The sequence below is a fragment of the Sphaeramia orbicularis genome, chromosome 15 (assembly GCF_902148855.1).
Source record: "Sphaeramia orbicularis chromosome 15, fSphaOr1.1, whole genome shotgun sequence".
Taxonomy (NCBI): Eukaryota; Metazoa; Chordata; class Actinopteri; order Kurtiformes; family Apogonidae; genus Sphaeramia; species Sphaeramia orbicularis.
Window position 1 is genome coordinate 3218033 of NC_043971.1, and position 25846 is coordinate 3243878.

A 25846-nucleotide genomic window follows, 5' to 3' on the forward strand; every position below is an offset into this window, starting at 1 on the left:
TTCAGAGTTTCTTGGGGGTTAAGTTTCAGCTGGTGAGTCTTAGGAATATGTGATGATGAGGTTTACCTGGTTTAAGGTTCAATATTCATGTAAATTTATGTGAGTGTTCAGGGCTGATGTGAACTGCTCTGTACAGTGTGAATGAAGAGGTCATTTAGGTGAAGTCTGGTACACACAGGGTTAACAGAGGGTCGACAGACAGACCACGCCTCTGCCGCAGCTGTCAGGCATCAGTCTAATCAGGTGGGCGGGGCTTGAAACAGGTGCTATAGGTGAACGGGCAGCTGCTCAGACAGACAGGTAACAGACAGACAGACAGGTAACAGACAGGTAGACGTCATCATGCACTGTTCATCTGGTCTGAGATCAGGCTGTGGTTTGTTAACGTGGATGAGGATGGAAAAGATGACGACAGGCACCGCAAGCCACTGCTGCAACCAGGTGACCTTTAACCCCTAACAAGTGACGAAACTGAAAGGGGGGTCAAAGGGTCAGGGGGTTCAGGAGGAGCGGAGTGGGATAGGCCTCTCGTTAATAAATACAGCACAAAAAGCTCAGTCGTTCCGTTCAGATGTTGAAATCATTGATTTCACATCAGTTTGGTTCATTTTGCATCCAGAGAAGTCCTGAACTCATCTACTGTTCGTCTTTTTATTCAGAAATTCAGATGATTTTCAGTTTTATTTACTGTCAACATAAAACATGACTGAGATGGTTTTTTTTTATTTTAATCACTGATGACATTTTGAGTCAAAGATGAAGCTAAATTATTAAATAAAGGTTGGAATGAATGAACTTGTCCCGCCCCCAGTAAAACTAGGCTAATCCAGATTACATGTTACCACACAGAACAGGATGGGTTCATTCTGCTGATTTAAACCAACACAACCAGTTGACTCTGTTCAACTCAAACAGACGAAGCAGCGCTTCCACCCGGACCAGTACCGGTACTGGACCGTACCGATACTGGACCATACTGGTCTAACGTGTACTGACCTCCATCCTCTGGTTTGTGGTCCTAATGCAGACCCAGTTAGATGAGTGCTCGGTCCGGTCCACCTCACCGTCCCTCCTGACGGCCACCGTGGGTCAGAGGGTCCTGAGCCGACTGGATGATGGCTCGGGGTGCACCACTCCGGATCAGGTGATCGCTCTGTGGACCGAGGAGGGGATCCGGAACAGCCGGGACATCCTGCAGGTCAGTACAAACTGGGACCAGGATCTAGATCTAGATCAGGATCAGGTCTTGGATTGTTCTGTCTCAGATTAAACCAGTGTTGTCCTCTAATATATTAATGAATCTTCTATCTTACTGAAACTCTATGTCCTTCCACTTTATGAATTATTTACTTCTCCTGCAAAAATCTCCTGATGTGTTTGTGTGACAAACTGGTGTGTTTGTTCATCGTCGAGTTTAATCTTCACATTGGTGGTTTTCTGGGTTTTGGTCTGAGCTGCTCCTCATTCCTCTGTGAATCATGACTGATCCTGGAGAGACTGACCGAGCATGATCCAGATTGTCTAACCATAACCCTAACCCTGTCTGAGGACATTTGATGAGGATCTGAGTCTGTTTTTATGTGAAGTCCACTTTAGCAAACAGAGGAACGAGCAGTTTAACACCAATTACAGTAATGACACTGAGGTGTGTGTCGCAGCTGCAGAACCAGAATAAAGACGCCTTTAGACCATGGGTCATTAAGCTTCTATTTTTTATAAACCACATGGATCTACTTCCTGTTTCAGGACCAGCTGTTGCTCTGAGACATTCCTTAACTTTAGAGATTTCAGGTGGATTTCAGACAATGAACTGTTGAAGGAGCAGTCTGTTTCTCTTTCCAGACTCTGGATTTCTCCCTGGAGGAGCGTCTCAGTTTGGCCGATCTGACTCTGGCTCTGGACAATGAACTGTTGGTCGGTGGCAACGGCATCCACCAGGCGGCGCTCATCTCCTACAAGAATGAGATCCAGCACCTGCAGTAAGTTTATCCACATCTAATACAGATAAACCAGACCTACACTAAGTTTATCCACATGTTTAATACAGATAAACCAGACCTACAGTAGGTTTATCCACATGTTTAATACAGATAAACCAGACCTACAGCAGGTTTATCCACGTTTAATACAGATAAACCAGACCTACAGTAGGTTTATCCACATGTTTAATACAGATAAACCAGACCTACAGTAGGTTTATCCACATGTATAATACAGATAAACCAGACCTACAGTAGGTTTATCCACATGTTTAATACAGATAAACCAGACCTACAGTAGGTTTATCCACATGTTTAATACAGATAAACCAGACCTACAGTAGGTTTATCCACATGTTTAATACAGATAAACCAGACCTACAGCAGGTTTATCCACATGTTTAATACAGATAAACCAGACCTACAGTAGGTTTATCCACATGTTTAATACAGATAAACCAGACCTACAGCAGGTTTATCCACATGTTTAATACACGGATAAACCAGACCTACAGTAGGTTTATCCACATGTTTAATACAGATAAACCAGACCTACAGTAGGTTTATCCACATGTTTCATACAGATAAACCAGACCTACAGTAGGTTTATCCACATGTTTCATACAGATCAACCAGACCTACAGTAGGTTTATCCACATGTTTAATACAGATAAACAGACCTACAGTAGGTTTATCCACATGTTTAATACAGATAAACCAGACCTACAGCAGGTTTATCCACATGTTTAATACACGGATAAACCAGACCTACAGTAGGTTTATCCACATGTTTAATACAGATAAACCAGACCTACAGTAGGTTTATCCACATGTTTCATACAGATAAACCAGACCTACAGTAGGTTTATCCACATGTTTAATACAGATAAACCAGACCTACAGTAGGTTTATCCACATGTTTCATACAGATAAACCAGACCGACAGTAGGTTTATCCACATGTTTAATACAGATAAACCAGACCTACAGTAGGTTTATCCACATGTTTAATACAGATAAACCAGACCTACAGCAGGTTTATCCACATGTTTAATACACGGATAAACCAGACCTACAGTAGGTTTATCCACATGTTTAATACAGATAAACCAGACCTACAGTAGGTTTATCCACATGTTTCATACAGATAAACCAGACCTACAGTAGGTTTATCCACATGTTTAATACAGATAAACCAGACCTACAGTAGGTTTATCCACATGTTTCATACAGATAAACCAGACCGACAGTAGGTTTATCCACATGTTTAATACAGATAAACCAGACCTACAGTAGGTTTATCCACATGTTTAATACAGATAAACAGACCTACAGTAGGTTTATCCACATGTTTAATACAGATAAACCAGACCTACAGCAGGTTTATCCACATGTTTAATACACGGATAAACCAGACCTACAGTAGGTTTATCCACATGTTTAATACAGATAAACCAGACCTACAGTAGGTTTATCCACATGTTTCATACAGATAAACTAGACCTACAGTAGGTTTATCCACATGTTTAATACAGATAAACCAGACCTACAGTAGGTTTATCCACATGTTTCATACAGATAAACCAGACCTACAGTAGGTTTATCCACATGTTTAATACAGATAAACCAGACCTACAGCAGGTTTATCCACATGTTTAATACACGGATAAACCAGACCTACAGTAGGTTTATCCACATGTTTAACACAGATAAACCAGACCTACAGCAGGTTTATCCACATGTTTAATACAGATAAACCAGACCTACAGCAGGTTTATCCACATGTTTAATACACGGATAAACCAGACCTACAGTAGGTTTATCCACATGTTTAATACAGATAAACCAGACCTACAGTAGGTTTATCCACATGTTTCATACAGATAAACCAGACCTACAGTAGGTTTATCCACATGTTTCATACAGATAAACCAGACCTACAGTAGGTTTATCCACATGTTTAATACAGATAAACCAGACCTACAGCAGGTTTATCCACATGTTTCATACAGATAAACCAGACCTACAGCAGGTTTATCCACATGTTTCATACAGATAAACCAGACCTACAGCAGGTTTATCCACATGTTTAATACAGATAAACCAGACCTACAGTAGGTTTATCCACATGTTTAATACAGATAAACCAGACCTACAGCAGGTTTATCCACATGTTTAATACACGGATAAACCAGACCTACAGCAGGTTTATCCACATGTTTAATACACGGATAAACCAGACCTACAGCAGGTTTATCCATATGTTTAATACACGGATAAACCAGACCTACAGTAGGTTTATCCACATGTTTAATACAGATAAACCAGACCTACAGCAGGTTTATCCACATGTTTAATACACGGATAAACCAGACCTACAGTAGGTTTATCCACATGTTTAATACAGATAAACCAGACCTACAGTAGGTTTATCCACATGTTTAATACAGATAAACCAGACCTACAGTAGGTTTATCCACAGACACAGGATTGGTTTAGATTCACTGATGAAACAGATTCAGTGGAAACTGCTCAACTCTTTACTTTTACTTGATAATTTGTCTTTGTTTTTCATGTCACATTTTTTATGTTAATTATTGATGCTTCTGCCCTCATATCATACAGTTCAGATCAATTCACCGATCAGTGATCACATCCTCTGACCTTTAACTCAGCCTGAAGGTCAGAGGTCGAGTCCAGTCCAATGTGTTTTAGCCTGGCTGTTATGTGGGTCAGTGGGTCTGAGATGTGTCAGCTGGTCTAGGATCAGTTATTGGTCTGATGTAGATTCATCAACATTCATGAACATGGAGGGCTCCCCCTGCTGGAGGAGCACTGAACTGATGATGGGTAATGCAACGTTCAAATCTGTTGGGTATTTCACTTTTTAGTCCATGTCTTTAGGAATCTCTGGTCTACTTTCAATCAAGGATTAATTCTGTGAGAATGTTTTTCCTGTGCATTAATCTGATTAATGAGCTGTGACTGAAGCTCCTGTTTTCAGTTCTCTATCTGTTCTCCTGTTTTTGTCACCACTGCTTCTGTCTTTTCTGTCTGTTGAGTGAAAGGACGTATTTCATCTGTATCTAGGTCTTTGCTTATTTCAGACACAAACACTAAACACATGAAGAAAATTTTACAAACACATGTGTAAAGTTAGGTCAGAAATGTGTAAAGGTTCGTATGAAAGCTACACCAATGACAGAAACTCAAACAGGAAGATGAGAAATAACATTAAAGGTCCCATATTATGCTATTTTTCAGTCACGTCATATAGGTCTCAGAAGCCCAAAAACATAGTATTTAAGTTTGTTCGCCCCAAAATAATCCTTTGTTCGGAGTTTCAGCGGTGGAAAAGTCCCTCTCACCAGCCCTCCTCAGAACAGGCTGTTTCTGGGCACGCTAGCGGTACTACGGGACGTATGTGTTCTGAACACACCAGTCACCTGTCTGAAATGGCCCTCTCTCGTCTCCAATACACATGTCTCAGACAGAACGTCTTTCCAAACACTGGCTTTCTTTGCCTTGAGGCGTGATTGAGCCCCGACGGAAAACGGCGGTGTTGTGTCGGGTTCGTGGACCAGACACGGAAAGCCGCCTGCCGCCACTAATGCAGGCAGCTGCTAACAAGCCTGATGCTAACTGTACTGATGCTAACCACAAAAGGCCCGTGTTCACAGTAGTTCTGTTCAATGTCTCTGGATATTATCAGCTCGTGCATGTTAACGGGGACGCAAACGTTAGCAGCAGTAACCGAGCTATGTTAGCTGCCATGCTAACGTTAGACGTACACATCAACACCCACCAGCTTATCCGTGATGTAGGGTTATGCAGTAAAGATACAAAAAATGAGAAGAACTTACATCTCCTACACTTGGACTTGGGTCACGAAGCGTTGGTACTGCGTCCTTCTTGGTTCGGAGTCTTTGTGCTAAGCCGCAGCTGTATGGGCCCATGTTCGAAAAACACTCGTCCGTGAAATGCCGGGCACACACATACAAGCGTTTGGGAATGTTGTTTGGTCCATGAGCATCACAGACAGAATCCAGACACTTTTTACGGAGAGGCTCGGAAGTGGGGAGCAAAAATAAACTCTGGTGTTGGTGTGTGCAGCCAACAACACCACAACCTGCGTGTCTCGCCTTCGCCATGTTTGTTGTCCCAGAGCTACTTTTCCAGGGCGGGGCTCACCTTTTCATGCAGGGTGGGGCCACAGTCAGGGGGAGGAGTTAAATCCGCTTATGTCGTCATAAGCGGACCCAACTCAAACTGGGCCGTTTGAGCATTTTCACAACATGTGGTGTAGCAAGGCAGGAGGAAACAGACAGTTTTCAGATTCCAACCTCATAATGAGGCTACTGCAACACACACTACTGTAAGAAAACTGTCACAAAGTGAGATTTGCATAATACGGGACCTTTAGGAGTAAAAAAATTGACAGATTATGTATTTTAACTTCCTAAGACCCAGCTATGGGTTTTATGTCCACATTTGTGAACAAGAGTTTCACAACTTTATTCAAAAAGAAAACTGTCCACCACAAAGGATATCCCATAAAAATTTAAAAAACTGCACCTGAAAAAAACTGTTGCATCATGATGTTTCCAATATAGGCACTGATTTAATAAAAAACAAAAAAAAGCTTGTACTTTGCTGACATTCCCTGGGTCGTACGAGGTTAAAAATGCAGAATTCAGGAGTAAAATGTAGTTGTAGTGTGTATTTATTGTCCGTCTTATGGATTTTATTTTTTTTCTGATTTCAACTTCACAATAGAATAGAATGGAATAGAATAGAACATTTTTGTCATTGTTATAGGAATAATGGAAATCAATTTAGCAGCTCTTTCTGTTTAGCAGCAAACATTTAAAGTGCAAAAAAACTGTATAAAAATATCACACAAAATACTGAGATATATTGACAATATACAAAAACTACAAACATGAAATATTAAATATACAAATACTTCTAAAATACCACTAAAATATACCAAAAGCTAATTCTATACTACAGATAAGGATATGTACAGGTAATAAAGGATATGTACAAGGTAAAATTAAACACAAGGTGCATGGATGTGATTATTGCACTGAGGTAGGGTGAGTATTGTATTGGGTGGGGTGGGGGTGTACATATTTGTACTTGATTTTATCTTATAACTGGAGCTTAATTTTCAGCCTCGTGTCACATGAAACCTGGTTTTTGTTGTTTTTTTGCCGTTGGTCCTCAGTTGGATGTGACTTCTGATACGTGCGCTGTGATGTAAACAAAGGTTGTGTTTTTCAGGATGGTGTCGGAGCAGGCGTGCAGAGAGCGGGATAAGGTCAAGGCGGATCTGGACCTGGCGGATCAGAGGAACCTGAAGCTGGTCCGAGAGGTGGACGACCGCCACGCCAGCATGGAGACCCTGAACCAGAGCCGCATCAGGTCAGACTGGCCGCACGCTGACCTCAGACCGTTCACAGCCAATCAGAACGCAGGGTTTGACCAATGTCTGTGTCCACCTCAGGGACCTGGAGCAGGACTTCAGAGACCGTCTGACAGCTCTTCGCAGTCAGTCGGAGCAGGAGAGTGAAGCTCTGCTGCAGCAGCTTGACGGAGAACGGAGTGGGCTGAAGGACGAACTGAGGCTGCTCAAAACGCAGGAGGCGGAGCTTCAGGAGGAGCTTGGCACTGCCACACAGGTAAGTACAGATGAGGTCACAGACTGGACATGGACTTGAGTCTGTTTTAGTTTAGGACTGAGAATATTAAAGCTGGTTAGTGTTAGTCTGTGCGCAGGATTTATCAACAAAAGAACAGAAAATCACTGGTTGAGCGTCGTTTGATAAAGTCTTTGAATGATGTGTTCAGACTTTGTAAAGAACACATTAATGAAATGTACATTTATAGTAAAGTGTGTGATATTTTTGTGATCAGGGTGTGTGTGTTGTGTTTGTTTATCCAGGAGAACCGGCGTCTGGAGGAGGAGCTCAGTGTTGTGAAGATGAAACTGACGGAATCTGAGAGTTCAGTGAATAAACTGCAGAAGGACCTGGACCAGCTGCTGCATGACAAGGTAACGCAACAACGACAACACAACGACCGTCGTGACATGACCAGTGACCACACCTGTGTGTGGGTGTGGGCCAGTGGTTCCCAAACTTTTGTGTCTCATGAAACCATTTTAACATCACAAATTTCTGGCGACCCCAGACATTCAAAACGGAGACTTTTTTTTTTCTTTTTTTGCTAAAATTAATTCATTTTTGATCACGTAATAGTTTACTATACTATGTTGCAAATAAACGTTAATTTTAGACACATTTAGTCTATGTAATGTATATTATTATGGACAGAGGCAGAAAAGCCAGGTGTAGATTACTGCACAAAGTGAGAATTTGATTTTCCTTGGTCAGGATATATACAGTCAGTCCAGCTTGGATTTACAAGGCTGACAATTAATACTGAACAAACAAGAACTTAAACTATGAATTATGAAAGAACTGCAGCATCTGAAACTGACCACAATGAACATTTGACACATAAACAGAACCACAGTGCTGCAGTTTCAGCTTCACAGTTTGTCCTGTCTTTTATGCATTGTGATTGTCTCTCTCAACTCACCATATATTTTTTATTAGTGAGTTGTTGTTGTTGTTGTTGTTGTTGTTGTTGTTGTTTTTTATCAATTACTAGAAATTTCAGGTGACCCCATTTGAATTCTACGCGACCCCAGAGTTGAAAAACACTAACGTAATGGGTTCATATCAAACAGAGCCATGTGTTGAGTTAGACATGTTATGATGACTTCAGATGTGCACTGCAAAAATGTAAATCTTACCAAGTGTATTTTTCTCATTTCTTGTCAAAATATCTCCTCACACTTAAAATAAGACATAATCACCTAAAGAGTAACTTTTTTTTTTTTTTGCCAAGATAACTTTCCTTTTTTTTTTTTTTTTTTGCTAAATTCAATATTTTTTGCTTAATTCAAGCAAAAAATAAATCTGCCGATGGAACAAGTGAAAATTATCTTGGTAAGATTTCTTGAAATAAGATTTTCAAGATCTGTTGTCTAAAAATAAGTTCTTTATATCTCATGAAAAGTCACTCTTTAGGTGATAATGTCTTATTTTAAGTATGATGAGATATTTTGACTAGAAATGACAAAAATACACTCGGTAAGATTTAGATTTTTTCCAGTGTGAGGATGAACACCAGACTGACTTCATGTTCTCTGTCATTATCTCAAATTTTAAATTCGTCACAGACGTCACCGGGAGGTTTCATCACTGCAGCTAAAATAAGAGTCATGACCCGAACCTGTACTGTCTCAACACACAGAACAAAACTGATGTAGGGTCACAGGTGGATTAGAACATGTTCATAAATGGATCTGAAGCAGTCTGAACATGGACTCTACCCGTGTTTGGGTGTAGGGTGACCGGTCTCCATGTTTCTGATCAATAATTGATGAGGTTTCTGTGTTTCCTGCCTCCTCCTTTTTCCTCTTCTGAACACTGACTTTTCATTTTTACTCCTTTTCTTCACATTGTGTCTTGGCCTGTGATTAGTTGTTGAGCTGTACCTTTGATCCAATGTGCTGCATGTTGTGTTTGACAGTTTGGCGGTTTGGACCCGTCTGGCGCCAGCCTGACCCATGAGGAGCGTTTCTCTGAGATCGTCACAGAGTACGAACAGCAGTGTAGGGTAAGAACACAAGCACACGTGTGTTTATCTACATGTGTGCACACCAGTTTCATGTGATGTTCAGGCGTCTTCAACAACAGGCAGAGGGTTCTGACTTTTACAATAAACAGTAAGAACCAACTTTTTCACCTTTAATGAACCCAGTTAGACTCATTTATTTAATACTTTGTCATGGGGAGTTGGAATTGAGAATGTTTAGTGTAAATATGGGGGGTACATGGCTGGGGTGACAAATCTGAAGAAGGTCTTTATCAAAAAAAGAAATAATAAATGAATAAAATCAAAACCTGGTATGATCTGATTAAAGCTGCTCCTCAATGTGAATCAGAAGAAACACTCTGAGTTCTGTTTCTGTCTGTGTACCTGAACGCCTCGTGGCTCTTCAACAGAAAGTCAAGGTGAGACACTTGAATGTCACAGGTATCATCTGATATCTGAACTCTGACCTGGGAGCTCCTCTTCCCCTCTGATGTGATGTGTAGTTTCTGACATTGCTGTTGCTGCTGTTATTGCTGTTGTTTCTATTTCTGGTTTAATTCAACAGATCCATGACTGTGATGATGTTCATTTAATGTCCTGACTTTACATTTGAGTAAAAGTAACTGATGTGAGTTTGTGAAGATGTTAAAGTATAAATTAAATCTACATCTATATCACAGCCTTGTGTTCTAACATTATCAGAGATCATCTGTGTGTACTTCACTGACCGTAAAGATCGTCTACTATACTTAGACTAAGGTTGTTCTATCAGGATATGATTTTAGAGCAGGGGTGTCAAACTCATTTTAGTTCAGGGGCCCATTCAGCCCAATAGGATCTAAAGTGGGCCGGACCAGTAAAACAATATAAATAATAGGATAAGAACTGATAAATAATGTCAATGCCAAAGTTTTCTGTGTTTTTGAGTGAAAAAAGTAAAATTCCATAATGAAAATGTTTACATCTACGAACTGTAATTGAACGTAACTTGAACAAATTTGAACAACCTGAAAAGTCTTCAGAAAAACAAGTGCAATGTTAACAATGTTATGCTTTAGTTTATCATTTATACATGTGCATCACAGTGGATCTACAAATACACAAAACATTTAATAACAGGCAGAATATTGGTACAATTCCACATACTTCTCTTAAGACATTTCAGGTTGTTCATATTTGTTCAGGTTATTCACATTTTTGTTAAAAGGCTAGTCTGGAAATGTAAACATTTTAATGCAATTTTACTATTTTTTTTTACATTAAAACAAAGAGGAAAATTTGTGGTTTTCATTATTTATAGGTTATTATAATAGTATTTTACTGCTCTGACCCACTTCAGATTGAATTGACCTAAAATGATTTTAACATTTTAACATTTGATTGTTAATTTCTTCATTGTAATTTTTGTATTTCACAAATTCATCCCATGGGCTGGATTGGACCCTTTAGTGGGCTGGTTTTGGCCCCTGGGCCGCATGTTTCACACCTGTGTTTTAGAGTGTCAGGTTTTTTTTTTAGTGATGGAGGACGTCCAGGGTTCCTCAGTGTTTCCACGCTCTTCTCTGTCGTCTTTTGACCAGTTAACTTTAGAACCGGCCCAGACTTTACAGGGGTTCTGTGAGTCCAAACTTTACTGTGGTTCGGTGAGGGTTAGTTATGCTCCATGTAATGCTGCATTCATGAACCTGTTGTGAACCTGTTTTAGGAGCTGCGAGACAGGAACGATGAACTTAGCTCAGAGCTGGAACTCATGAAGAGCCAGAAGAACGAGAGGACGGCACGGCGCTGCACAGGAACCGAACCGGAACCTGGACTGGACTGGACCGAACAGCACGACGACAACACCGAGTTTGACTCTGGTAACACAACTGTAACACAAGTATGACACATCTGTGTAAACAGGACACATTTGATGACAGTGAAGGTGTCGCTGCTGATCTGGGTTCAGTTTCACGCCTGTAGGTTTTATTGGAGCTGCTTTACACTCATTCACATGTTTTTCATTCTGAGACAAGTGAGTAGAAACTGAGGATCAGGTCTGACCTGCTCAGGTAGACTCATAGACACGCCCACCACACACAGACACGCCCACCGCACACTGATACATACAGACTCACACTGAGGTTTGTGTGCATTCCGGTGTCATCGTGTCTCACAGTGAGTCTCTGATTGTCTCATTATCCATGATCAAATAGTGTTGTATGTCCCTTGTCCACGTGTTGTGTGTCCACAGTCTGTTGTGTGTCCGTTGCATGTCTGTTGTGTGTCTACAGTCTGTTGTGTGTCCGTTGCATATCTCTGATTGTGAGTTTGTGTTTCTTTCAGACGACTCTGAGCTGAAGCGCAGTTCGTCTCCACAGATCAGGAGGAAACCGATGGATAAACCAGGTGAAGGTTTTACCATTAAACTGTGAAACATCTGTTGTGTGTCCGTTGTGTGTTTTCAAACTTCCGTTGAGCGTTTCTGCCTTAGATGTTTGACAGCAGGAGTCCCTCTTCATCGTTGGGTGTTCATTAGACATCACCTCTTCATCCTCAGGTCTGAGCTCATTGGATGAGGTCTCCGGTCCAACTGTCAGCATCCAGACTGAACTGGCCCTGGAGCAGCTGAAGCAGAAACACCAGCAGGAGCTTCAGCAGCTCAACGTCCAGTTGGAGACTCAGGTATAATGTGATGCTGCGACCAGGAGATGCATGAAGTAAAGAGCTGGTGTTGACCTGACCTTTCCTCGTCAGGTGAACTACTATGAACGTAGTCTGGACCTGATGAGGCAGAGTATGGAGGTGGAGCGGAAGGACATCTCCCAGGCCTTCAAGGTGAATGTCAGAACAACATCTGAAACACAGGAACTGAAGCTGTGATGGTAACAGTGTGAGCTTTGTGCTTCAGCTGGAGATCAGTGAGCTGGAGGATCAGAAGGTTCAGATGGAACAGCAGGTGAAGCAGCTGAAGGAGGCACTGGATAAACTACAGAGTCAACCACGAGGAGGCGGTAGCGGCGGCGAGCAGGAGCGAAGGTGAGGACTAGCACCTACTCAGACCTCAGGTACCGTTTCAGAAAAGTCAACAATCAGAGCATTCTGAGGATGACGGAGGTGAACTCAGAACAGCTGAACAGAAATAAGAGTTTGAGGTTCTGTTTGGACCAGAAGTCCCAGCTGAAGCCGAAGGTCAGGCTCCACCCACTTTCACTCTGAAGAATATGGAAAAGTTCTTTGGTCTGTTTGTCAGGTTCTTGAGCATCGCTGAGCCCAGGATGTTGGGATATTTACAGAATAGGAGGCACATTGTGGAGGGTGTACAACAGTTAAAATCATTATTGACCTGATGACACATTAGGTATGAGTGTTTAGAGATCTGTCTCTGCACCGCCTTGAAGATTCTTATTCTGTAAAATGAACATTGAGGATGGATGAGGTCGGTGATCACTGTGTCTCCTACCGTCAACCCCCACCTCTGTCACAACACGTACGTAAACACACATGGATGATGCAAACCACGGCAGCAGAACGGGTTCTGCAAACCTTTAGGTGTTTAAATCAATCAAATGTTCAATCAACCTAGTCGGATGTTGGACATTTTTTTTAACTTATATTTTGTTGTTTCATTTTTGAAATTTTACAACACAAATATGTAGAACAGTCAATTGTCATCCTGTATATTGTCCATTTTTTTCCATTGATCTTCACAAGTTGCTTGCTGTAGTCTTATGATATATGTAAGTCTCTCCATGTTGTGAATTTCTTCCACAATGTCTCTCCAATTATTTAGGGTGGGGGGGGGTCCTCTTTGCACCATTTTCATGTGATGGCTTTTTTAGAAGATGCCAAGAGGATTTTAATCAAATATTTATCCTTACTTGGTCTGTCTTTTCCTGTTAAATGACCCAAATATAACACAGTACATGTCCTTGGTAGTTTGTATCCCCATATTTTTCCAAGTTCTTCGCTGATATTATTCCAATATTGGGATAGTTTTGTACACTGCCAAAAAACTTGCACATGACCCACATCCTGCTCACCACACAACCTCCAACAGCGCTGAGGTAATGATAGTGAAGCCCTTTGGATCTTTGGTGTTAGAAAAAATCTCATTATGTTTTACCAACAAAATATTTTCCAATTTCTGGAATTAGACATAGTCACTTGAGTTTCACATATTTCATACCATGTATCATCACTTAATTCTACCAACAGTTCTTTTTTCCATTTATCTCTAATATACAGAGTTGAAGTTTTCCGGTTAGACACCAATCCCTGATACAGTTTGGATATCACTTTTCCTCCTTCGTTCTTATACGCTTTATCCACAATTTCAGTGATCTGGTTTATTTCACCTGGGAGGTCTGGTTTTATCTCTTTTTTATAATGGCCTAGATCAGCCCCTAGATCAGGGGTGTCAAACTCATTTTCTTCCGGGGGCCACATTCAGCTAAATTTGATCTGTAGAGGGCCAGACCAGAAAAATAATAACATTATAACCTATAAATAATGACAACTCCAAATTTTTGTCTTTGTTTTAGTGTAAAAAAAAAAACCCTTAAATTATGAAAATACTTAATTTTATAAAATATCCAAAAAAACGAAAAACCTGAAATTTAAATTAAAAAACGTAAGCAAATTTAGTGCAGTTTTAACAATATTATTCCTCCACTTATCATTTTTACATGTGCATTCTGGATCAGATCTACAAAGACACTAAACACTGAGGAACAGGCAGAAAAATTGTTAAAATTGTGCTGAATTTTCTTTAGACATTTCAGGTTCTTCATATTTGTTCAGGTTATTCACATTTTAGTGTTACAGGATAGTTTGTAAATGTAAATATCTTCATAATTTAACGTTATGTTTTGCACTAAAACAAAGAAAAAAAATTAAGTTAATTCTAGAATATTTTTTGGCTTAATTCAAGATTTTTTTTACTTAATTGAAGATTTTTTTTTGCTTAATTCAAGATTTTTTGCTAAATTTGAGAATTATTTTTTGGCTTAACTGAAGATTTTTTTTTTTTTTTTTTTTGCTTAATTAAAGATTTTTTCCTTAATTCAAGCTAAATATTTATTTATTTTGCTCAATTCAATTCAGGACTGTGGAATTTTTGCACTTGGCAAAAACATCCCAGGGGCCGAACTGGACCCTTTGGCGAGCCGCATTTGGCCCCTGGGCTGCATGTTTGACACTCCTGGTCTAGATGTTGGACATTTTTTAATGTCCGACATGTGTCCATCAACTACTGACACATGACGTCACAGGTTGGGTTTAAGGTTGGGGTTAGTCACCTCTGCGGACATCTCATGATAATCACTGCTCCCTCTACTCTTCTACTTGCATTTCTGGTGGGAGGGGCAAGGAGTCAAGGGGAGGAGTCAAGGAACTGCTGGTCTTTAGTTGTGTTGATGTTCCCAGAATGCAGCGGGAGCGGGCAGAGATGGAGCAGAACTTTGCCAGAGAGATCGGGAACCTGGTCCAGAGGCTGAGCGCTGAGAAGGACCAGCTGGAGGCAGAGCTGAAGCTGAAGATGGACCAGGAGGTGATGGTGGTCAGGTGGGTGGAGCCACAGTTGGACACCTTCAACAGCTAGGTTTGGTTAACAGAAAACACATTCAAACAGAAACAATAACGAGCCATGTCTCAGGCTGCGTTCAGACGAAGGTGATGACTCCACCTCCTCATAAATACATGATGACGGTGAGGAAGGAGGTGGAGAAGAAGAATGGTAGACAGCAGAGTCTGTCCATCACATTTTGATATATGTCACAGTATCTGTATTTATTTATAGTCTGATGGGGTCACAGATATGCAGAGGTTTGAGGATTCATCTTAAACTTTTGAGTAGAATGGGAACAGTGACCACGAGGGCAGAGTCTCAACTAGTGATAGGTGTCATCAAGACTCTATTGATATGACTCTGATCAATATTAACAGGGTTACTGTTCAACATAATTATAGGTTTTATTTTGTCATTTACAGAATACTCCTGATATGTCCTGTCTATGTGATATACATGACAGATGTACGTCACACTGTTCATTTCTCCTGCTGGACATGTTGGACCTTCTCTGGGTTTATCATGTTTCTACCTGAATATGATAAAGTTATGTTGTCCAGTGAAGCGTCCATTTTCTGATTTAGTTTTGGGACAACACCACATTACAGACCTGATCCTAAATCTCTGATCTCGATTGAAAATCACAAAAATTCATCAGAAAATTTGTCAAATATTGTTTCTGTAATACATGAGACATATTTTACTATTTTTCTATGATCATCAATAATAATCTGGTCCCAGGGTTTGTTACCCAGCCTTAGTCTGAATGCATCCTTAGACACAGCTCAGATCAGAACTATGTTTATATGGACTAATTCAAAGGAGCCAGTTAACTGACCACTAAAACCAGTTAAAACCAGTTGAATACAGTAAATCTAGCAGTTTAATGGTGGGTGTGTGAGCAGGGCAGAGGCGGAACAGCAGCTGGCAGTGATGAAGCTGCAGAACGCCGAGGGACAGCGTTGCCTCCTCCAACAGCTTCACCAGGAGCGGCACCTGCAGGCGGGGATCAGCCAATCAGAGGTCATGGAGGCGGAGCTGGGAGCCTCCAAAGGGCAGTGCTTAGAGCTAGAAGCAGAGCTAAGAGCCTCCAGGGGGCGGTGCTTAGACCTGGAGGCAGAGCTCGGAGCCTCCAGGGGGCGGTGCTTAGAGCTGGAGACAGAGCTCGGAGCCTCCAGGGGGCGTTGCTCAGAGATGGAGGCAGAGCTGGGAGACTTCAGGAGGCAGTGCTCAGAGCTGGGGGTGGAGCTGGGAGACTTCAGGAGGCAGTGCTCAGAGCTGGGGGCGGAGCTGGGAGACTCCAGGAGGCGGTGCTTAGAGCAAGAAGCAGAGCTGGGAGCCCTCAGGGGGCGGTGCTTGGATTTGGAGGCGGAGCTGGGAGCCTCCAGGGGACAATGCTTGGATTTGGAGGCGGAGCTGGGAGCCTCCAGGGGGCGGTGCTCAGAGCTGGAGGTGGAGCTGGGAGCCTCCAGGGGGCGGTGCTCAGAGCTGGAGGTGGAACTGGGAGCCTCCAGGGGAAGGTGCTCAGAGCTGGAGGCGGAGCTGGGAGCCTCCAGGGGGCTGTGCTCGGAGCTAGAGGTGGAGCTGGAAGCCTCCAGAGGGCGGTGCTCAGAGCTGGAGGCCCGCCTGGAGGAGGCCTGTTCACAGCTGGAGGAAAGCATCAGTTTCTTGGAGTCTCATGAGGTCCTGAACCGTCACCTGGAGGAGGAGCTTCAGCAGCTGAGCAGTAGGAAGGAAGAGGAGGCAGAGTCCCACACCCAAAAGCTGGAGCAGGTCGTGGCTGAGGTGGACTCCCTGAAGACGGACCGGGCCCGGCTGATCCAGGACCTGAAGGAGCAGGCGATGGCAGTAGACACGCTGCAGGTAGAGCTGGACGGTGCAGTGGAGGAGCTGAACCAGAGGCGGAGCGCCCATGAGGTTCTGCAGGAGGTTCTGACACAGGAGCAGACCAGGTCACAGCAGCTCCAGACCCGTTTGGACCAGGAGCAGGAGGAGGCAGTCCGTCTGAGTCAGGAGAACAACAGCTACACCAGGCTGGCGGACCAGCTCTCCACCCAGATCGTGGAAATGGAGGAGGAGATCTCCACGCTCCGTGACCAGATCCGGGACCTCAGCTCCCAGCTCAATGACACCGCAGACCTGGTCCTGGAGCTCCGCACACAGCTGAACTCCAGAACCAGCGAGGTGGAGCGGGCCATGCTGGACTCCCAGAACCAGCTGAGGGCGGCGGAGGTGGACTTTGAGCAGGAGAAACAGCGTCTGACGGAGCAGCTGGTGGACATGGAGCAGCTGGTTCTGGCCCTGGAGGTGGTCATGGACCCGGCCAGTCCGCACAGGTTTGTGGAGGTCCGGAACCTGGGCCTGGGCCTGGTCCAGACAGTGACTAACATCCATCCCGCAGAACACATTTCTAACTAATCGCATGGATCATGTGACCTGCTGCGGCGCATTGGAATGCTCTAACTTCATCTCTAACCGAATGACAAACGCATGAACGCACGGCGGCCATCTTGTCTGTGTTCTGTTCGCCATCATCATCTGTTTCTATTCTCTGCATCAGATCTGTTTAATGCTTATGATTGATTATTGATTAACTTCAACATAAGTTCTGTAAATGTGATTGATTATTGATTACCTTCAGCATAAGTTCTGTAAATATGATTATCAGTAGAAGTTCTGTAACAGTAGAACCTCTATCATTTAATCTTCTCCAGGCTGTGAACCGTCACCGAAGGCGTGACGTCATCTCTCCTCGTCAGCGTTGATATTTTTGTGTACTTGTGTGTGTCTGACTTGTCGCTGTGTTGCAGGACTCAGCTGGAGGAAGTCCGATCTGAAAATGCCGCGCTGCAGGAGCGACTGACTGTCCTGCAGCAGGAAGTCCAAAACCTGGAGGATGACATGGCCAAGAAAAGGTGAAACATCAACGTCTCATTTCATCAGATTCACTCAGTCACACAAACCTACTGATGTAGAAGTTCACCTCAGCTCTAATCCAGGGTCAAACAGATGGTCATTGGTGGAATCAGAAAACGAATTGATTTTTTCCTGATAAAATATCACCCTTTAAATATGATCTGACAGGAGGAAACTGGAGGAGATGGAGCGAGAGCGAGATAGGAGTCGAGAAGAAGAAGAGAGGCTGCACAAAGAGGTGAAGAAAACAGTCTTCAAAAATGAAAGTGGTGTTTTATTGACCAGAGGTTTTAGTCCAACAGGCAGGAGGCAAAGAGGAGGGGAATGGATGTAGGAGGACGTGGAGGTAGAAGATGGAGGAGGAGTCAGACGGAAGGAGGTGATCTGATGTTGAGGCACAGAAAGGGAAAACAACAGTAGTAGTAGTACTTGTACTAGTAATGGTAGTAGTGGTAGTCATAGTAATGGTAATGCTGGTAGTGGTGGTCGTAGTTGAAGTAGTTGTGATTGTGGTAGTATTTGTGTAGTTGTAGTAGTAATGGTAATGGTGGTGGTAGTGGCCGTAGTAATGATAATTCTGGTAGTAGTAGTAGTGGTAGTACTAATAGTGGTGGTAGTAGTAGTAGGGGTAGTAGTGGTAATGCTGGAAGTAGTAGTGGTAGTACTAATAGTGGTGGTAGTAGAAGGGGTAGTAGTGGTAATTCTGGTAGTAGTAGTAGTAGTAGTAGGTTTTAGTCCAACATGGCAGTAACTGTTACCATGAACAAATGTTTCACTTCCAGTCTGGAAACATTGACAGTAGAAAAGACACAGATCAGAGGAAAAAAGACCACACTGTTTTTTCTTTGAGGAACTTTTAGTCCAAATGGAGACGTAGCTGTGAGTGCAGTGGCACCTCATGTTGACCTTCAGTCAGTGTCTTCACCTTCTCGTCCTCTGTGCAGAACTCCAGGTGCCGGGAGGAAGTTCTGGATCTGAGCAGCAGAAACCTGCAGCTCAGCAACGACAATGCTGAGCTCAGCACCCGTCTCCGTGGAGACCAGGAGTCGGTCCGGATGCTGCGGGAGCGTCTAGCTCAAGTGTCCAAGGAACAGGAGGAGGAGGGTGCCACGGTGAGGGATGAGGTCAAAGGTCACAGGAGCAGCATAGTATACATGTTTACTATGGAAACGCTTCCAGTGCGTCGTATTGATCTTGTTCATGTCACAGACCAGACGGCGTTTGTTAATATGGACCCTCTGAAGCTCTAACTGGTCTGTCAGTGTCGGTAGTCCTGCCTCCAGCACTGGCTGTGGTCCAGGAAAGACTTGGTGCCAGTCTGGAACCAGGTTTTCTGGACCCCATTCCGTTATTTACCAGGGGTTCCAGATTAAGCAGTGGTTCTGAACTAACCCTGGACCTTCTACAGTGTAAAAGGAGCTGTAGACTCAGAGTGTAAACAGAAGTAAAACAGTGATGACAAGGGTCAAGCATCAGAAAAATGTTTTTTAAATGGATTTCAAATGTTTTTAAAAAGTTGACCTATGGGATTAATCAAAGTTGTATTGGTGGTTTGTTCCTGTTCTGGTTGAATGAAGGCTGTTTTTCCATGTTCACTTTTATTCTCTGACCTGAATCAATAGAATCTAGTTGGTTCTGTACCTGAAGATAGTGACTGATAGGTGTCTTCAGTGGGCATGGTCTCACGTGTGTGTGTGTGTTTCAGATGCGTCAGCTGCAGGACGCTGCCGTTCAGCAGGAGCGGGAGAAGGTGCGACAGCAGACGGTCTGGACGCAGGAGAAACAGCTGCTGGAGAGAGAGATCAGCTCCTACAAGGGGAAGGTAGAGAACCAACCGATTCGTAATCACTCTGTTCATTCATTCTAAACACGGTGACAGGATCCAGGTGTTTTTGTGTCAGGTGGGTCGGCTCTCTGAGCTGGAGGCGGAGCTTAGCAGTATGACCCTGAAGCAGCAGTGGTTGGAGGACGATAAGGTCAAACTGATGAGAGACGCCGAAGACAAACTCAACAAGGTGACGACTCTGTTCCTCTCAGAACCCAAATGACTCGGTTCCTCTCAGTGCAAACTCAGAACTCAGGTGTGTTTCTACAGGTGGAGCAGCTGCAGCACAAAATGCAAACAGTGGAGGAAGAGGCGGAGTTGCTCCGCTCTCAGCTACACTTAGCCAATGAGGAGACACGATGCCAAGGCCAGGAAGTGAGTGACCTGCAGAAGAAACTTCAGGACGCTCACAACAAGGTCAGTGTCTCCGTCCACGTCACCTCTGTCCACAGTTCAGTTACAGTAGCTTATGAACAGTACGAAATGTGATTTTAAAAATACCATCCATCCATTTTCTGAACCGCTTAGTCCGAGGGTTAGGGGGTTAGGGGGTGGAGCCTATCCCATTTACCTGTGAGTGAAGGTGGGGCTCACCTGGACATGTCTCCAGTTCACTGACTGACTAACCCTAACCCTTCAAAGTCCAGTGGTGTCATCAGTCCAGTTTGTAGTTTGGGTGAACATTCAGGTATTTGTCCAGGAGCTGAATGTCCTGGATGTTCACCAGTGTCTGTCGGTGGAAGTCCATCAGTAGATCTTTGGTTTTTCCTGCATTGATTTAGAGGTGGCTCTGCCTGCACCGACCCACAAAGTCCTGGGGTAGTTACCTGGACTCCTTGACTAAAAGGACCAGGGTTAGAGTCTGATCCAGAGGTTAAGGATGTTCAGTTTGGTTTGGAAATGTTTCCAGGAGACCTAGTTAGTGGTTAAAAACCTGATTGGTTGGAGAAGTCTTCAAATAAAGAGTCAAGGTGTTGCTTTTCAGGTGGAAGAGCTGGAGTCCAGCACCAGGAAACTGATCAGGGAGAAGGAGGAGCTCCATCAGGCCTTTCAGGACCAGGAGGAGCAGAACTCCATCACTCTGCAGGAGGAGACTCACAGACTGATGGTCCAGAACCAGGAGCTGAACCAGAAGGTCTGTACAGCACCTGGACCCTGTGTTCTCTTAGACACAAGGTTTTTATCCTATATTCAGACCTGAAATAAAGGATGTCTTTGAACAGATGATAAACCAGACTTAGAGGAACATCTGAACACTCTGGTGTGCTGTGAAGGTTCTGCTCACATTCATTCATTCTGTTGATGTAAAGGTTGTTGACCTCAAACCGTCTCCTGATCCACTGACTCACGCTCACTATTTTAGCAGTAGTTGAATGGTTCTTCCACCATCATCTCATCTTCTTCAGAAACTTTCCAGTCTATATATTCAGGTTGTCTGAAGAACCCAGAAGACCTCAGATTAACCTGGAAGAATTCTGAGAGTTTGATCTGTGGGCCGAGCCCTTTGAACGAGGAGGCTTCATGAACTCTGTTGGTGTTTCAGTTGTCTCAGATGCAGGTCCAGAGTCTGGAGGTCCATAAGCTGAACCAGGAGCAGCAGAACCTGAAGACAAAGCTGAGTGAACTGGAGACGGCTCGGACTCAGGCCCAGGACCAGGTAAGACCACCATCTGATCCAGACAGTGAGATGTTCAACACTATCTCAGCTGAGAAAGACAAATAATGAAGATACAATATGAATAAAACCCTTGAGTAGAATTGATGGAGACCAGGTCCAGGTCCAGGTCCAGGTCCAGGTGGATCTTCACAGCTTTGAAAACCTTCAGATCAGTTTATTTGATTTAATTTACTGATGAATGTATGAGGCAAGGTTATTATCATTAACAAAAACTAACAAAATGACAAAAACTAGAATTAAAAAAACATTTTCGTTAACTGAAATAAATAAAAACTATAATTAAAAGAAAAAACGATAACTAACTGAAAGTGTATTGTGTGTTTACAAAACTAACTAAAACATGTAGAAATTATGGATAAAATTCCCTTTGTTTTCGTCTTTGTCAATGTCAGAGTGATATGAAATCGATTTATTTCGCTCGAGCAATTTTAGCTGCTGGCACCATACGACACTTCACCGTCCGTCACTTCTCGTCACTTGTCATTTAGAGTCGTCTTCTGGTCCCCACTCTACCTGGAAACATAGAGATTAAATTTGGGAGAAAGCAGCAGAGTCCTGTCTGGGATTTCTTTGAAGCCGACGACGAGGAAGATAAAAGATATGAATATACTAAAACTAAGCATTTAGAAAAAAAATGAAAACTAATAGAAACTATCAAACCTGCTCTACAAACTAATTAAAACTAACTGAATTAGAGGAAAAAAAGTCAAAACTAAATAAAACTAAACTATAATGAAAAATCCAAAACTATTATAACCTTGGTAGGAGGAGATGATGCTCTAATAAATGTTGAATCAGTTTCACATCGCTTTGGTTTGATGATTGTTTCCATCATTCAGGCGCTGCGTGCGGACACGGCGCTCAGCGTAGCTCAGGCTCAACAAATCCGTCACCGTCACGAGCTTCAGGAACATTCTGGACTTCGAGAACAAGTAGAACTACTGCAGGTCAAACTGAAGGAGGAGCAGAGGCGGAGCCAACAGTTAGAGGAAACGCTGAAACGCCAGAGCCAGCAGAGCAGCTCCCAGATCAGTATCAAACAGGTAGACGGGGGTCAGAGGTCAGACCGGTCAACAGGGGTCAGAGGTCAAGGTCAGAGGGGGTGAACAGGCTCGGAGGTCAGACCAGTGAACTGGGTTCAGAGGGGATGAACAGGGGTTAGAGGTCAGAGCGGTACACAGGGGTCAAAGGTCAAGATCAGAAGGGGTAAACAGGGGTCAGAGGTCAAAGAGATAGACAGGGGTCTGAGGTCAAGGTCAGAAGGGGTGAACAGGGGTCAGAGGGGTGAACAGAGGCCACACTGATGAACAGGGGTCAGAGGTCAAGGTCAAAAGAGGTGAAGAGGGGTGAACAGGGGTCAGAGGTCAAGCTCAGAAGGGGTGAACAGGGGTCAGAGGGGTGAACAGGGGTCAGAGGTCAAGCTCAGAAGGGGTGAACAGGGGTCAGAGGGGTGAACAGAGGTCACACTGATGAACAGTGGTCAGAGGTCAAGGTCAAAAGAGGTGAACAGGGGTCAGAGGGGTGAACAGGGGTCAGAGGTCAAGGTCAGAGGAGTGAACAGGGGTCAGAGGGGTGAACATAGGTCAGAGGGGTGAACGAGCTCAGAGGTCATACTGATGAACAGGGGTCAGAGGTCAAGGTCAGAAGAGGTGAACAGGGATGATACCAGTGAACAGGGGTCAGAGCAATAGACAGGGGTCAGAGGTCAGATGTTTGAAGAGGAGGGGTCAGAGGTCATCCTGTTGAGTGTTGCGTGTTGTGTTCAGGAACAGTACGAGAAGGCGATGTCAGGTCTGCAGCAGAGGACGGAGGAGCTGGAGACCAAACTGAAGGCGGTCCGGATGGTCCTGCAGGAGAAGGTCCAGGAGCTTAAAGACCAGGTATGTCCTCAATCAGGTCCTCGTTTACTGTCTGTGAAGTTCAGATGAGCTTCTTTTGCCTCCTTTTGTTCTGATCTAGTCTCCGCCGTGTTTGTTGGCGTTGCAGATGGCGAAGAACACTAAGTCCAGCATGATGCTGAAGGATCTGTACGTGGAGAACTCTCAGCTGATGAAAGCTCTGCAGGTCACTGAGCAGAGACAGAAAACTGCTGAGAAAAAGAACTTCACCCTGGAGGAGAAGATCCACGCTCTGAACAAACTGTTGAGGGAGATCGTACCTGCATCGCTCGCCACGTAGAGTGAATGAAACGCACCTGGATCTGAAAAACCAACACAATCACACCATCCTGGATCGTTTCCACCTGCTCTGTGTGTCAATCAAAGAAAACAGAACTTTTCATTCACTAAAAGCAATAATTAAACTCTTATCTCACAACAAGATCCAGATCTTTGGAAAATATAGTAAACACTGATGGGAAAAAAACATAGATTTTTACATGAAAATATTCAAATAAAATAGAAGAAACAGCATAATCCACCTCAGGAGTCGTTACTGACACATGAAAATGATGTTACAAATGAAAACAACATAAAACAAAGGCCGACCTTCAGAAACTGGACTTTAAAGGGGTTAAATCGGTTCTACTTTTACACCAAAGGTTCACCTGTTCATCTACTTTCACCTCCTCTGAATCAAACGCGTCTGTTTTCTTGCTTTTTATCTGCTTTTATTGGATTTCTCCTCGTCTTTTACTTTATTCCAGTATTTTATGTAAAGACCGAAAACTGAAATTTGATCCTAATTTTCCCATCAGGCCTTTAGTGAATGTAATGCACTTCCATCATTTTAGGGGTCAAAGTTCAGGATGGTTTGAAATGCACTGTTAAACGTCATGCGACCGCCATGAAAACTGATGATGTCATCAAATCTGCAGCGAGGAGGCGTCGACAGGAGGAAATAAAGAACAAACCAGTAAATGACGCTTTGAGTTCATCTCACAGGCGGTTCGGGTATCGGGGGCGTGGCCTGTTTGGTGAGTTATCAACAGGTAAATCTGCACTAAACCAGTCGGACGACGCAGAGACACTGAAGTATTCAGCCGTAAACGTATTATATGAACTTTTCCTTATGTTTCATGTATTTGATGTTTTTCTGTTGTCGAGGGTCAGTTTTCTGATCCGAGTGAGACCTCACACCTGTGTCTGAGTAAAGTGTTCAACATGAAACCACATTAAATTATCTTTTTATTACATTCCGTTTCTTCTTTTATTCAGTCTCTTAAACATGATTATGAAATGGTTTTTTTTTTTTAATTTTTAAGTAACCTTTATTTACCCAGGCAAGCAATTAAGAACAGATTCTTATTTACAAATGCAGCCTGATCAAAGAGCAATGTTAAAGATTTATTAGGAAAAGATTTCTGATTTAATAATACAAACTATCAACTTACAAAGGAGGAAAATTTTAGTTTTTCTTTAACCTCCTCAGACCCAGTTATGGGTTTTCTGTCCACATTTGTGGACAAGGGTTCCACAACTTTATACAAAAAAAAGAAAACTGTCCACCACAAAGGACATTCCATACGAATTTTAAAAACCATCTGAAAAAACTGTTGCATCATGTTTCCAATATAGGCACTTATTTAATAAGAAACAAAAAAGCTACTTTGCTGACATTTCCTGGGTCTCAGGAGGATAACAGAACTTTTTATTGAACCTTCATTTAACACATATTTTGAGTCGGAGACACTGATAAGTGGCGAATTATGAATTTGAATTGAGCTGCTTCCAACTCATTTACGGTCATAAAAGTCCTGATTCTACATCCCATCACTGGCTTTGTCTTTATTATTGTCTCTAAAAATTGATTCAGGTCTAAAATACATTTGTGAACAACATTCAAAGAAAATGAATAAATACTAGTTTTATTCAGTCTTTTTCATCTGATTTTGGTCCATATCTTAGTTTATGATCAGCTCATCAAATAGTTTATAATCAGAGGAAAAACCTGAGGATTATTAGGTGTAAAATGGATTTAACAAACAAATGTTTTAATGTTAGTAATATAGTTGAAATATGATAAAAGTTAATTTCCTCTTTCCGTGATGGGTTTAAATTAGTTATTTAAGGGTTACAAAATAAATTAACATTATGATCATTTCAGGGTTTATTTCATTTATTCAACTCGTCAAAAATGTTTGTTTTACTTGTTTGTCTTCTGACCGTAATGAAAAGACTAAAAACAAATACCAACTGTTTTCATCAGTTTTCACTGAGGCCAACAGTTTGTTTCTAACTCGATGCATCATCTTCTGTTCATTCAGGCGCATTTTCATCTTTTTACAAAGAT

At 42.8% G+C, this 25846-nt stretch overlaps 1 protein-coding gene and 1 long non-coding RNA gene across 6 annotated transcripts in view; one reads left to right on the forward strand and one right to left on the reverse strand.

Moving 5' to 3' along the window:
• Positions 1-24069, forward strand: part of ninl (ninein-like) — a 36530-nt gene extending 12461 nt beyond the window's left edge. Inside the window, exons 9-34 of one of the 5 annotated variants that reach the window (XM_030156736.1) lie at positions 1028-1198; positions 1843-1979; positions 7265-7405; positions 7488-7662; positions 7926-8036; positions 9584-9670; positions 10060-10068; positions 11355-11508; positions 11975-12037; positions 12189-12313; positions 12386-12466; positions 12540-12667; positions 15056-15193; positions 16103-16229; positions 16608-17533; positions 18008-18112; positions 18282-18351; positions 19058-19225; positions 19819-19935; positions 20015-20128; positions 20209-20355; positions 20924-21073; positions 21482-21595; positions 22456-22659; positions 23383-23496; positions 23603-24069. In XM_030156736.1, the coding sequence (XP_030012596.1) occupies positions 1028-1198; positions 1843-1979; positions 7265-7405; positions 7488-7662; positions 7926-8036; positions 9584-9670; positions 10060-10068; positions 11355-11508; positions 11975-12037; positions 12189-12313; positions 12386-12466; positions 12540-12667; positions 15056-15193; positions 16103-16229; positions 16608-17533; positions 18008-18112; positions 18282-18351; positions 19058-19225; positions 19819-19935; positions 20015-20128; positions 20209-20355; positions 20924-21073; positions 21482-21595; positions 22456-22659; positions 23383-23496; positions 23603-23794 (4068 nt within the window). In that variant the 3' untranslated portion in view covers positions 23795-24069. Of the gene's footprint in view, positions 1-1027; positions 1199-1842; positions 1980-7264; positions 7406-7487; positions 7663-7925; positions 8037-9583; positions 9671-10059; positions 10069-11354; positions 11509-11974; positions 12038-12188; positions 12314-12385; positions 12467-12539; positions 12668-15055; positions 15194-16102; positions 17534-18007; positions 18113-18281; positions 18352-19057; positions 19226-19818; positions 19936-20014; positions 20129-20208; positions 20356-20923; positions 21074-21481; positions 21596-22455; positions 22660-23382; positions 23497-23602 lie in introns of all 5 variants that reach the window. The other 4 variants (XM_030156734.1, XM_030156737.1, XM_030156735.1 and 1 more) reach the window with 4 other exon arrangements.
• Positions 443-24206, reverse strand: LOC115434672 (uncharacterized). Its single transcript, XR_003937574.1, has 3 exons — positions 24103-24206; positions 7604-7611; positions 443-455 (listed from the first exon to the last, which is right to left on the reverse strand). It is a non-coding gene; the product is annotated as an uncharacterized LOC115434672 (long non-coding RNA).
• Positions 24207-25846: the final 1640 nt, after the last annotated feature.